The sequence below is a fragment of the Coenobita brevimanus genome, chromosome 82 (assembly GCF_032717465.1).
Source record: "Coenobita brevimanus isolate Jiangsu-jjx chromosome 82, ASM3271746v2, whole genome shotgun sequence".
In the NCBI taxonomy this organism is placed as follows: Eukaryota; Metazoa; Arthropoda; class Malacostraca; order Decapoda; family Coenobitidae; genus Coenobita; species Coenobita brevimanus.
This window is the reverse complement of record NC_137035.1, coordinates 20,071,575-20,086,335: the sequence shown is the minus strand read 5'-3', so window position 1 is coordinate 20,086,335 and position 14,761 is coordinate 20,071,575. Positions and strand designations below refer to the sequence as shown.

General features: G+C 39.5%; 1 protein-coding gene across 1 annotated transcript in view; it reads left to right on the top strand.

The window, feature by feature from the left end:
- Nucleotides 1–14,761, top strand: part of Abca3 (ATP binding cassette subfamily A member 3) — a 45,178-nt gene that overhangs the window by 12,975 nt on the left and 17,442 nt on the right. Inside the window, exons 12-19 of the mRNA XM_080279968.1 lie at nt 373–507; nt 1,202–1,325; nt 2,624–2,778; nt 5,587–5,673; nt 7,080–7,359; nt 8,350–8,599; nt 10,329–10,558; nt 11,361–11,423. Of these exons, the coding sequence (XP_080136094.1) occupies nt 373–507; nt 1,202–1,325; nt 2,624–2,778; nt 5,587–5,673; nt 7,080–7,359; nt 8,350–8,599; nt 10,329–10,558; nt 11,361–11,423 (1,324 nt within the window). The remainder of the gene's footprint in view (nt 1–372; nt 508–1,201; nt 1,326–2,623; nt 2,779–5,586; nt 5,674–7,079; nt 7,360–8,349; nt 8,600–10,328; nt 10,559–11,360; nt 11,424–14,761) is intronic.

The following is a 14,761-nucleotide window of genomic DNA, read 5'->3' as shown; positions in this document are numbered from 1 at the left end:
AGGGGGCCCTGCATAACACACTCAAGGGAGCACTTGTGCTCCACAGAGGAAGTGCATCATAGAGTGCTTACTGTGAATGTGTAGACGTAGAATTGATGTCCTTGGATGAAAGTCACCATGCCTTGTAAGGTATTTTATAGGGAAACAAGAAATTTAACACCTTGATTCTGCAAATCACCATTCAAAATGCCTGGGTGGTGTTGTAAGAGGGCTTAAATCCTTTTCCTTAGGATGCCTTCAAATCACCTGCCATGAATATAATGAAGTTTTTTTCTTTACAGAAATATTTTTGTTTCCTATCTCAGTCTTATGGTAGTAAATTACATTTTTTTTGTTTTCTTACATATCAAATAATTGTGTGGCCAACTCCAGAGCTGGTATTGGAGTGGACGTGCAAAAGATGCAGGAGGTGGTGACAATGTCACATCTCCAGTTCAGGATGACAACTTCTTTGAAGATGACCCAAAGGGACTATCTGCAGGAGTCCAAGTCCAAGGGCTGACAAAGGTGAGAACTCAACGAATGAGCTGCAGTGTTGTGTTAAATTCTGTGGGTATTTTCCCAAGTGTAGTATACAGGATTTGAACTAAGCTTGCATTGTCCAGTCACCATGTCTACTATTATCTGGTCTACAGTCATTTTAAACAGATGTTCTTTGGTCACACCATCACCTTTTCCAAACTGTTTCAGGTATCTACAGCAGTTTGAGAAACAACTTTTACTTATTTTTTTATTTATTTTCTAGGGGAGGTACATCATTAACACTCCTACTTTTCCACCATAAAGGAAAGTTCAGTGTATGGGATGGTTCTGCAGGAGTGGTTGGTTGCCTGTGGTTGATGGGTGTGCATAGCCAGATAGACCAGGGTTACTCCACAACTTGTGCTGCTGACCCCACACCTACTTATCATGGCCTTTATTTTATCAGTATCAGCTCTCAGTTCCTATGCTTCCATCCCATCCTTCCATCTCTTTAGAATCCTCTCTTTAACCACATGCATACAATCAGCAGTTAAAACCTAATCATTAGTGTATGCAGTAAAAACTCCCAAGGCAACCCATGTCATAAATTCTGAATAGTGCCTCAAGTGCCAGAATAAAATCAAAAATACATCATCAGAGTCAAGAGGTTGAGAATTTTGTCTTTGTAATTTCAGTACTGCATATGAATGGGTGTTTGCATTTGTTTACTTATTACCAGATCTTCCCACGTGGCCAGAAGGTTGCAGTGAACAGACTGTACTTGAACATGTATGATGGGCAGATCACTGTGCTGCTTGGCCACAATGGAGCCGGAAAGACTACAACAATGTCCATGCTTACTGGTATGCCCTTTTATTGTTTTATATTTTTACTTCCTTCAGGTTAAAATTTGCCATTTGTAAGTTTTGGGTCACTAGGAATTTGAAAATGTGTACAGCGATAATTTTCATATTGTTAGAACCAGTTGCAGCTGAAACAGAAAAATGTCATGTGAAAAATAGCTTTGATGTAATATCAAGTACATGCTGAACAGTGTTTGGGAAGCTGCTTATTATTTTCTTATTTATGGCTAAATTGAATCGTGACATTGTTCAGCAAGCACTTGGTATTATGTTAAAGCTGTATTCAGCAATAATTATCTATTTTAAATGCAATTTATGGTGATGGTATAAAAATGATAGTTGTACGTGGAGGCACTCACCATCCACTCACTCGATGTAGTGCGGCGTCGGGTGACTGCCCTTCTCTTCCTTCCTTCTTTCCTTCCTTTTTGTCTTTCTTTCTTTCATTCTTTCCTCTTCCTTCTGTCCTAGGGTGACTCTACACTGAGTGACAAGACAGATGGTTTCCTGTATGCCAGGAAACCATTTACCATGCTAGGTGGTGACCATATAACCAAATTACGACGCCTGGTGGTTTAGTGGGTAATTGAGGCTCTCCAGTCGGATTGAGTTTGGGCAGATTTATATCCAAGGGGCCGTTGGGGTTTATTCCTCACATAATGCCACTCAGGGATGAGTGAGGCTGGTCACTTTCATCTTAAATGCCAAAGCCAACTTGCCTGGGCCAGGGCTCCTATGCTCCTCATGGGACACCACAGGACTGGGTGATGAGTGAATGATGATGACAGATATAAAAATATTCAGTGTTGATATATTTAACTTCTTTGCAACCCAAAACTCACAAGTGGCCAATTATGTGAGTGAGTCTGAAGATGGTAGGCCAAGAAAATGGTGATTGGTTATGGTAAATGAATATGTGAGAAATTAAGGTATGGAAGTTGATGAGGCTTGGGAATTGACAGGGGATTCCGCTGATTGGATGATGTGTGTGTATTGAGAAACTGACAACAGTCTGACACTCCCTTTTTGACCTGATAGTTAATGGAATGACTATCTGGATGCACCTTGTATCCAGATGGTTAGACTTGTTTGGCAGCCAGGATTCTAGGAGCTTGAATGAGATGCAGAGTATTGTTTGGCCCCCTTACTAGGCATACACTGGATACTTATCTCATGTTTATACTTTCCCTTTCCTTGTTTTTTAATCTTATTTCAGGATTTATAGCTAAATCCTATGCCAAATCTCTCCTATCTTTTCTTTTCCCCCCAACTTTCTTCATACTGCCATCCTTTCCCAGGCCTGTTCCCCCCAACCTCTGGTACAGCATTAGTTGGAGGTTATGATATTGTGAGACAGATGAATGAAGTGCGTCGCTCCCTTGGACTCTGCCCCCAGCATGATGTATTATTTGATGAACTCACTGTTGCAGAACACATCATTTTCTTCAGCAAGGTACGTTGCTGTGGACTGTATAAAATTTTTCATACATTGAGGCTCTTGTGATGCCCTGGTAGCTGAATAAAATAACCAGGCATTAACTAGAATAAAATACAATACCATATTAGAGTTGTCCTCTTTGTGGGAAGGTTTGTGGCACCAATATTTACATTCCTGCTCCTATGACTCACCCCTACCTGAATAAATTGTCTGGCATTAGCTGGAATAGAATACTGGAGTAATCCTGATCATGAAACAGCCAAAAAGGAAGAACAGCATCTGATAATTATGAGCGTGTGAGCAGACTGAAAAATAACCGTATGCAAAATAAGAACAAAGATGTAAACCAGAATTGAGTAAAATACTGTAATTCATCTGATGCAGTGATTAAAAGAATTTCATCAGTGTGAGTGAATGCTATATAGTCTGAGTAACTTACTGTGATTCTGTTGTTGCAATGATTTAAGAAATTACATCATTCGTTACATTCGCAACAAAAGAGAGGAAATTGAACTATGACGTCTCACCTTCATATCTTTAAACATTTTGTATGCTGTATTTACAAAGTGAACAGGTTGGTTATGATGATGATGGTGGTAGTTTGAGACAGTTCAAGTAGTTGTGACACTAGCCTTACAACTGTGTTTCTAGACAATCTTACCCTAATGTTATACACTATATTTTAAGAATGGTTCATTCACCTTTGATGCAGCGTATCTTAGAAAATGAAATAGATAAAGTAATTAAAGAAAAAAAATTGTGAGAAATAATAAGCGATTAGTTGAAAGGTTAGTGATATTCCCAGGGTCCCATTTAAACTAGTGCAAGGAATACAGAGCACAGTAGATGCAGCCAGTCTGAGATATAAAGAGATCATATACGGGTATATTGTTGAGTGTAGAGGCGTGATATGTGCTCTCATGCTATAGGGGTGTTCTTGGAAGCACCTGTAGGGTATCGTGTTTCTGGGATTATGTATTTAGAGCCAAGAAGACTTGTGGTATTGCCAGCTCCATAGCGTAAGCTTCTGATAGCAAGTGATGCTGTGGTGATACTACCTTACTATTTGAGGATTTATTAACTGGAGGTGTAGGTAGCCTTATATGGTGCAAGAGGGAAGAGTAGACCATCATTTGCAATTTCTCCTCAGTTTTATGACCTTTAGAAGATCAAAGATCCATTTTTTAGCTCTCCCTACCTCTTGTGAAATGTTTGAAAACTATTTTGAATGATAATGATGAAATTTGTTTGGTTTTGTTTTTGAAGGCTCCAATGTGCTTGCATGGGTTGGTGTTGGTCACCTAATGGTGGCTTTCCATGCTGCTCAATCTCTGGCAGCTTCCATGTTTAAACCCTTATCCCTGAGGTCACACTCTGTGACCTCGTCACAGGGCTTTTTTGGTCTGTCTCTTGCTACCCTACCTCTAACATTAACATTTCATGTACTCTGCACCCAATTATCATTTCCCATCCTCTTCACATGCCCAAGCTGTCTCAATCTACCCCTCCCTATTACAATACCAATACACTCCAGTCCCATCCTACCTCTCAACTTGTCCATTGTAAACCTCACCCCCCCCCCTCCCCAAGGCCTTGCACTCAGGGTCGCACTGCACATCCACCTAATCATTGCCACTTCTGTTTGTGTGAGCCTGCAAATATCCTCTTCCTTTACTGCATAGGTTCCGCTGCCATACAGCATTACACTCCTAACACATGCCGCATACAAAGATCTCTTAGCACGGAGGGAGAGCCCTCTCAGTGTCAGGAGAGGAACAGTTCCCTGAAATTCTTCAGCCACTCCTCACTCTAGCCACAGAGCTAGTTCCAGCCCCACCTCCAGCTCATAACATGTCTCCCAAATAACAAAACTCTTCCACACACTCAAGAGACTCACCAGCAAGTTCAGTTTATTCACACCTGGCAATCTCCCCAACACATCACACATACGAAATCAGCGTTATCTCGCAGTCTACATCTGATACCACTACATCTCTTTTTATGCACCCACTTATCACAAACACCGCACAAGATGGAATTACAGTACTTCCCACGTCCTTGTGGCAAATCACACATGGCCACTTCCCTTCTTCTTTGGCAGTACCGTCCCCAGCACTAGATACTATCACTCTTGTTTTATCTGCATTTACTTTTAAGCCCATGTGCCTCATACTACCTTTCATTTCCGAAATCTTTCCTCTGCCTTCCTTTCATTCTCTGCAATCAACACAAAATCATCAGCATACAACATCTCCCACAGGAGTCCATTCCTAAAGTCACGTGAGAGGGCTTCAAGTACCACAATAAACAACAATGGGCTCATGACTGATCCCTGATGCACACCAACATTCACAGAAAACTCCTCACTCAAAACTCCATTCACCCTTACCTGGGTGCGAGCACCCACATACATGGCCATATCCACCCTGACCAGTCACTCCTCCATCCCAAGCTATCTCATATGTTTAATTGTGTTAAACATATTAACCCGTGGATTGCGAGCCATAGCTCAGGCTGTGCTAACCTTCCAGTGGCCGTTCATCACCACTACCTAGTCCACCCCTGCGATGCAGTGCAAAGATGGAGAGAGAGACAGGTTCTCTCTTTTTCACCAGATGATGCCCTGGATGTTTATCTTCAAGTTTATAATAAACAAAAGCAAAAAAAAAAAAATAATAACTTTTTGCACACCACGGGGTGGGACAAAATAAGGTAATTGTGCAATCCATGGGTTAAGAATTGTCAGTAGGTGGTGGTATAAGTGAGAACGATGAGTGAGATCTGAATAAGCATGATATTTTAATGTTTCCATGTTCTGTACAGCTGAAGGGTTTGTCAGGAGATAAAGTTGATGAGGAAGTGGCTGAAATGGTGAAAAAACTGAAACTGGAGGACAAGAGAGATGCACCGGTAAGTCATTGCTTGTCCCTTGTGTTGTGTACAGTGATATCTTGCTTTTCAGTTGTTGTTGTGACCTGGTATGATGTTTTCTAGTAAATTGGATGCTTCATCTGTGTTGGTTTAACATGCTTGAAATTTCAGAAGCAAGGATAATCCTCTCTCTCTGACAGTGTATTTTTCTTTCTTAATCTTGCTACTCCTAGATAATTTTTTTTCATGTTAAGGAAGATGTCTTGCAGTGAAGGGGTTAAGGGAGGCTATATAAAACCGTTCCATTTCAGAAAATCTATCCAGAGATAAATAAAAACCTCTAAGATAGCATGAACAAATTGAAAAATACATCATTGGCTTGAAGGGATTAACCAACATATATTATTTTTACTGCTTGCACAAAAAGTACTCACTTTATATTAAAAGTTGGTGTGGTGAGTTACTGAAACTAACATTCTCTCTCTCTCTCTCTCTCTCTCTCTCTCTCTCTCTCTCTCTCTCTCTCTCTCTCTCTTTCTCTACTATTTTGTGTGTCTTATAATGTGCTAGCATGATGAAAATTTGGCCTGTGTATGCCTTATTTATGATACACTTTTAGAAGATAGAAAAGTTTGATGTGAATGGTAGTCAGTAAGTGGAAGGTTTTCTAACTTTTTTGTTTAATTCTGTGTCTTAAATACTGTACAGATAAAATATTAACATATTTGATGCAGGTAAAAAAAAGGAGGTTACAAACCCTGCAAAATTTTGCCATTGCAAAGGAAAAACAAACTACAATAAATTGGAGATCATAAGCATTGGAAAATACAGTATAAGGAACAAAATTCCATTGTTGACCAGTGTTGAGGAGTTATTCTCCAGCTTCCACAGATGAACTCACATGGATATGATTTGTTCAGTGACCAAAACAGTGGCCACAATCCATCTTACATAAATTTTGATGTAACCTGTGTGAGCTGACCATAACCGAAAACCCTGGAGATCATCAAAGCCTTCAGTCATGCTGACTAATTTTTGTCATATTTCTCTGGTGTTTGTGACAAATTAGCACCTGTATTTAAGCAATAAAAAGTTAAAATACACTAAGAACATCTATGTGTGACAGATAAATGAGAGAGACAGACAGACAGAGTGAAAAGCTTCACATCCATGATGCAGAGTTGGCCATGGTCATTCTTTGCAGTCTTGGAGAGAACCTTCACATCCTGGCTGCTGAGTAGGTATTGGTGGTTTGGAATGTATGTTGTAATTTGCAGGTGGAACCTTTCATTGGTAGTATCGCACTTAGATTTTTTATTCTGTCCAATGCGAGGTGATTCTTTTTTTCCCCCTCAGTGGAAAATCCCTGCTAGTAAAATGGCAACTCATCATATATTCTTTTCAAATTGTGTGATATGTAATCAATGATTCCCCACTCCCCCCAGGCCAAAACACTGTCTGGCGGCATGAAGCGTAAACTGTCTGTTGGTGTTGCCCTGTGTGGGGGAAGTCGGGTAGTGTTCTTGGATGAGCCCACATCTGGCATGGATCCCGGAGCACGACGACTGATATGGGACCTGCTGCAGCATGAGCGATCAGGGCGCACCATCCTACTGACAACACACTTCATGGAGGAGGCTGACCTGCTGGGAGATCGCATAGCAATTATGGCCAATGGGGTGGTGCAGTGTTGTGGTTCGTCGCTTTTCCTCAAACGCAAATATGGTGAGTGTCAGTTGGGCGTGATTAACCCAGTGTAGGGCATTGAGTTAGTGAAGACCAGAGGGTGAGGAGGGATATGTTCGAGGGTGGCGGTGGAGTGGGGGTTGATGACACAACATTTGAGGATGATTGTACAGTTAGTACTTCAAATTTCTGTCAGATCAAAGCTCATGGCTCACAATTATTCACAGAAGTCAGAATGAATGAACAAATATCTTGATCACTTTTATCTGGCTGCTTAGTATCTTCTGCATGCATCAGATTTTCAGATTTTATATATGCCATCCATCACCATTCTTCACCAGTTTCACTTTCATTTTGTCCTTTCATTACCTACTCTGTATGGGAAAGAATACTGTGTATTTTATTGTCTTGAACACAGTTCTTTGTTGCTTTATCATTTATATCATTATCATTCTGTCTTAAAATCCTCAATGTGATCTATGCAGAGAGATAAAAGTAATGAAAATATAAGTGAGAGGGATATAATGGGCCCCTAAATCCAAGGATATCATTTTATTCATAGATTATTCTGGCTACTGTACTTTCAGACAGTATCAGCCAACATTAGAAAGCCCTTTAGTAATGAGGTGATTAATCAGGGCTATATCTAACTAATCTAGTTCAAAAAACCTACTATACTAAATAAAATCATTTGGTAGTTGCAAGAATAAATAAAAAATATGTAAGCAGATTGAATGGTTTAACACTGTACCCAGTACAAAGGGTCACACATCCTTTGACTCTTTTCATTACTCTTGGCTCCGTCCCACAGGCAATACTTTTCTCATGTTGTTTGATGGTGTTCTGTCATTGTTAGAATATGTGTAAAGTAGAGCCAGCCCATCTACAGCCAGGTTAGGAAAGAGATAACCAGTGTCATGTGTCAGTATATTTATGCTAATTAGGTAAAACTCTGCCATCCTGTTTGTATTCTATTTATCTTTTGAGTGGCACCTTACTTTACCTCAATGTTCTTTCTCATCCCTTCAGGTGCTGGATACCGTTTAATAATTGTGAAAGAGAAAGGATGCGATGTTGGTGCAATAAGCGACGTTGTGCGTTCACATATTCCTGATGCAGAGTTGGATCAAAATGTTGGGGCAGAACTGACATACGTCCTGCCCAATGCAGATGTTGGACGCTTTGAACAACTGTTTACCGAGCTGGAGGAAGGCAAAGAGAAACTTTCTATATCTAGCTATGGGGCTTCACAAACTACAATGGATGAAGTGTTTTTAAGGTATGATATGCCAGCAGTTAAACTTGTGACATGAATAATTGAAATGATATTGTTCTCAGTGTTTTGATAGTAATAGCCAGAGGAGTAACCTGCAGTGAACATGTCAACATACAGAAATAGGTAAGTTGCTTAGTTTTAACCTTTTCAGTATGAGATAAATCTTCCAGACGTAATACAAATCATGTGGTGGTAGCCTGGGAACAGCCAGTCCCTTATTACCCATGTTAAGATATAAGGGTTTAGGAGCCCCAGGCTAGGCTGCCATAATCCACTACACTTACAAGTAGACAACCAGTCATCTTCCATTGGTGGCGTAACATTTTTGAAAAGCTTTCAGTCACCTATTGGGAATTGAACCCATGTAAGGTCTGTTACTGTGGCTGGAGCATTCTAACTACTGTAGCAGTGCACCAAATGTCTGTCGGTAGTTAAAAAAAAAAAGAGAGAGAGAGTAACTACATGAATGGAGATCATTTTTATACAGTAATCTCTCAATTATCTGTTGTCGTAGTATCTGGCCCAACGCATTCTCTGGTGCTGCTGGCTCAGCTCTAATAAAGTAGTATCTGGCAAAATTATGGAATATCCAGCACCAGAATTGGACGTAACCAGTGGTTCTATGCAATATCTGGCATTGAGGTGTGTCAACCAGCTAGTAAGCAGTAGCCAACCAGTGCTGTTACTGTATTGTGCTATTACTTTATTGTAGTGCTGTATTACTCTATAGTATCATTACTCTATTGTATTTTAAGCTTTATTTTTATCTTTTACTCATGGGAAAGTTTTCAGGATAGAGGCTCAAGGCGGATAATAATGCAGCATCAGGCTCGACGCCGTATATTGAACCAGTGGGGGATACTACGCAACATCTGGCACTTTACTTTGACATAGGGCTTGGCTGAACTACATTGGATAATTGGGAGTTTACTGTAATGGCAGTTTTACAGAGACATAGGTTGACATCTTACAGTTCTGCTGTTCTGGATTATGAAAAGCTTAGCTTCAAGCTCAACATGTTTTGAATGATGTGTGGGGTTGGCTGCTAGTGCTAATGATGAAAATATGAAATGCCTGAAGTGGCTGTTGCATAAACACATAAGATGGTCATGGCTTTTGTAGTAATACTCTTTTCTTTTATCTCCTTGCCTAGTGACATGTTCCCAGTCACATAAATAAGTTTTAAGCTGTCAATAGTTGTTGTTGAGTGTATGTGATTTTCACTAACAGTGTTTGTCAATTTTTATTTGAGGCCTCAGTACCAGGGCTAGTAACTGCAGCATGCAAGAATAAATTCTTAAATGATGAATGCTGTTTTCTGTGGGTATTAAGTCATTCACCCTTTCTTATTTATGTTTAATTATGACGTACAGATGAAGGCAAAATAGGATTAGAGGTTGAATTATAACCTTTCCCAGCTCCTTGCTAGAAATATCCTCCTGCCCTTACATTCTTGAGTCTTAACCTTCTCTCCTATCAGCACTCCTCCACCTGCCTCCCTTTCCCTTCCTGACAAGTGTGAGTCCTTTGAATCTTGTTCAAAAGCAGCTAAACGAGCATTGACATTACTAGAGCGGAAGCAAGGAAAAAGGGACAGCTGATAATGGTAAAACTGTACAAAGAGTTCTGTAACACTATCACAATAGTCAAGCTTCACCAGGCACCCAGAGCAATTAAAGGGTTACCTGCTATTCCTTATCTGCATTCTTTTACATTTATCATTCTTCTTCAGGGTTGGAGAAGCCATTGACCCAGAGATACTTGAGCACCTTCATAAAGTTGTCCCAGTTGGGGGCAAAAGCCGAGTGAATGGAGCCGTGCCAGGACAAAAGAATGGACGTATGATTCAAGTCAATGGTCAGGTAACAAACACAGTAGGTGTGGAAAATGGGCTCCTGTTGGGTATGGAGCACACTGACACCTTAGAAGAGATAGAGATGGTGGAGACTTCACAAGACCAGGGTAAGGCATTTTCATGTATCTGGGTCTTACTGGCAATTCATACTGCATTTTCAAGATATTCACACTGTGGAAGGACACAATTTTCATTGCTTGCATATCGTTTTTGTACAGTTGTGTATCGTCTGAATGTTTTGTTAATTTACATAACTTTAATATTACTATATTTTGTGTTTGCATGCTATGTTTGTATGTGACCAGACTCTCAAATTTGAGTACAATAACAAATGATATTTATTGCAGTTTATTAATGTGTTCAGACATTTATTTTAGTTTCAGTGCTAGGTACAGTACATTACTAATATTGTTTATGTTTTTGATTGTTTTATTTTAAATGGAGAAACTAGCTTACATTTTTTAAATTTCTTATAAATAGCAAGTCTGCTTTACAACAGCATGACATGTTACAGCGTAATTTCTTTATTACAAGTGTACACAAGATGTTGTCTGTCCTTACTAACAAAACTTATTTGAAAACTGATTATATCCATTATGTATTTTATTTAAAACACAGTTATTAGGACCAGTTTATGTTATATAGTTATTTATATTAAATATATAGTATCGTATTGGCGCACTGCTGATATTTTTACCACTTCTTGAGTTACGTATGCCATAAATGTGAACATTTCAGCACTTCCTTTTATTTAAGTACATTTTTGTATAATTTCATATGGTTGTTTATTTATTGCCAGTACATTTTTTTTTCCAGTTTGTATAGTATATGAAAGCTGTGCTTTTTTTTTTTTAGAGTTAGAATGTAAAGTTTTCAGACAGCCTTGATACAAGCATCCATACCTGACAGGCACACGTGGATCTACCTGGTTCACTACAGCCTCACAGCGCATCACACTTGCCCTAGAGAATGGTAAACAGTCACAAAACCCTACCTGTGTTTGCCTCAACCTTGTATATCTTGCTTTTCAACCTCCCTGACCTTTCCCCTTCTTTTTCATGGGTTTTTGGAAGGAAGTTCAACCCATAGACTGTGACATACCTTCCAGAAAGTGTGATGGGTAACTGCTACATACTCTTTGGAAAAGGAGACTACCTTTAATTGTTCCACAGTTATACAGTTCAAAATGTTGCCAGTCTATATCAGGCATGTCTTGTTGTGACATACTTGTCATACAAAATCCCTGGACCTAAAGTGATGGATTTCTCATTTGTCTGTTATTGTTCCACAAAACTCCAAGCTTTTATCATTCACACAGATCATGCTGTTGCAGGTATTGACCTAAAGATAGGCAGATCCATACTTAAAAAATATATTTTTATAAAATTGCGCTAAAAACTGTTTGTGATGAAAATAAAAATTATATTTTTTCAACTCACAATACTGTACAAATCCAGGATCATGATTCAGTTACAGCTAAACTATGAAAGATATGAACCTCATAGTAAGCGTACATATACAGTACTAACATGTTTCGTTCCACATCAAAACAATAAAACAGATTTAAGATAAAGTTGATAAACCAGTGTTTTTTGCACACCACAGGAAGGGTTGAACACTTAATGTCACAGTTTATGGATTATTCAGTATTGTTACATAAAAATGAAATATCCATATATACTGTAACTTGATAATATACGGTAACGATTGTAATAAAGCACAGTAACTACTTTCTTAATAATGCACACTAGCAGGCATTTGGATTGTATTGCTATGGAACATTAAAATTTGTGCATAGGTGATAAGCATTGCTTTACTGCTTTCTTATGTCAAGCATTCTCACCCTTATTTCATTTCATGCAGTGAGGCTTATTTCACCTGCCAAGCATAATTGCTGTTGATCTCTATTAAGCACTCCTGTTTTTTTAAATATAATCATGTGCTGTTGACTGTAATCATTACAAAGCAGCTACTACATGCATCAGGCAGTCTTTGTACAATAATAGATTTTTAGGTAGAAAAGCAGTCTATTTTGAGTCAGCCTACCTGTAAAATGTGATTGCTGTAATAATTATGAAGTATTCCATATTTGATTGATACAGCTAGATAAAGCATATCATTGAATATACTTCCTAGAAATGTACATTTTCTTCATTTGCCCTAGATTCATGTGATTCATTCTTGACATTAATTAGTTTAAAATTCAGAAATTACTGTCGTTAGCTTGAATCAAAAGTCAGGTACTGTCTAGTATTTGTTTAGAATTTCTTCCAAATTTGTCCCCAGCACACCCTAATACTAATGCACGGCTGAGCATGTACAACTCTACATTTCCCAGACTGAGTGGTATTGCTTCTTGACGGTTTTGCATGAATTGCATGATGCCTCACTCACCTAACTTAACCCATATCCTCAGGGCTGGAGTCTACGGTGAGTTCTGTCATTGTTATTAAACTGTATTTAATTAAGGACGTATTCAGAAATTAGAGATATTTATACGTTAATGGATTATCATGTGCAATGTCAGGTAGAAGTTAATTGTAAGAAGTTTTAATTAACTGAGTTTTTAGTACAGTAATGTTCCAAGCCAGTGATTTAGTGTTAAAATAAATTTATTAAATATGTCAGTGTAACTTAAAACATGGCTGGATGCTTTGTATATGATGTAATACCACCAGGGATGGTGGCTGGTCACTTACCCCTAAACGTTCCGACCACTACATTTTGTAAGGCATAACACAACACTGAATGGTACTGATTCATTTGTCTTTGAAAGTATTACATATCTAATAACTTTAGATATAGCTGAAGTCAAGGGGAGTGGCCCTGGTGAGAGAGGGTAGTGTTTGGAAACTCCCTGTACTGTTGTTTGCAGATGATACTGTGTTGTTGAGTGAAGACAAAGGGGAGCTGCAAGGCTTGGTGGATGAGTTTGGGAGAGTGTGTAAGAAATGGAATCTAAAGGTGAATGTAGAGAAGAGTAAAGTGATGGTCTTTGAGAGAGGTGAAGTTGGTGAATGTGCAGCGAGGTTGGATGGTGAGGAATTGGAAAATGTGAGTACGTTTAAGTACTTGGGTAGTGTGATGAGTAAGGATGGAGGTTTGGAGAGTGAAGTGCTTGAAAGGGTACAGCAGGGAAGAAAGGTTGCTGGTTCTTTGAAAGCAGTGATAAGAAACAGGGAAGTGAGCATGGAAGTGAAAAAGTCACTTGATGACAGTATTGTGATACCAACTGTAACGTATGGAAGTGAAGCTTGGACGTTGTTGGAAGGACACAAGTCAAGAGTGAGAGCAGTGGAAATGAGTTATTTAAGAGGAGCCTGTGGAGTCACATGGAGAGACAGGCTGACGAATGAGGATATAAAGGAGTGTTGTGGTGTGGATGTGGATGTGATAGGAAGCATTATGAGGAACACACTGAGGTGGTTTGGCCATGTGGAGAGGATGGAGGGTGAAAGACTGACGAAGAGAGTATATGTGAGTGAGGTGGAGGGGGGAAGAGGGAGGGGGAGGCCGAGGATGAGATGGAGGGATGGGTTGGAGAGGTATATGAGAGAAGGGGGTGTGAGTTGGGAGCAGGGCAGTGAAATGGCAGGGGACAGGGCGATTTGGAGGCGATTTGTTTGTGGCCACCCCAAACGGGATTGAGGCGTCTGGCAATAGATAGACAAAGTATCTTGACATCATTAGTCCAGAATTTTTTAAGTTTGTCACCATCATCATCATCAGCAGCAGCAGCATCATCTAGACCTCTTATCCCACCTAAGGATGGGATGGGATAGAGTCCAGAAAGTAGGAAAAACCTGATAGCAGGAGAACTTGCAAAAGTCTGCCAGATTAATCCTTTGGAATCATGACATCGCCCTACCAGAATAAATTTGTACATTTTTTGTGTTATTGCCGGTGTAGTTTATCTGAGTAACACCACTGAACTGAAGAAACTCCAGACAGTCCAGTAAGAATTTGCTAATATGCAAGTCAGCAGTGTATTAACCCTTAAACAGTGGGACGTATCACACTGTATACATTTTCCTTCTCTCTCTCTCTCTCTCTCTCTCTCTCTTTCTCTCTCTCTCTCTCTCTCTCTCTCTCTCTCTCTCTCTCTCTCTCTCTCTCTCTCTCTCTCTCTCTCTCTCTCTAATATAGCAGACCTCTTGAAAGTCTGTTTGCTAAGTTCCAACATTCTCCAGGGTGTTACATTCCTTTACATGTCAACCACTTTGGCACAGATACCCACTGTCCATAGTGAATTCATTCTAGGACTGTCTCATTTATGACTGGTAGGGGTGTCTTTATATGTTGGTGAATCT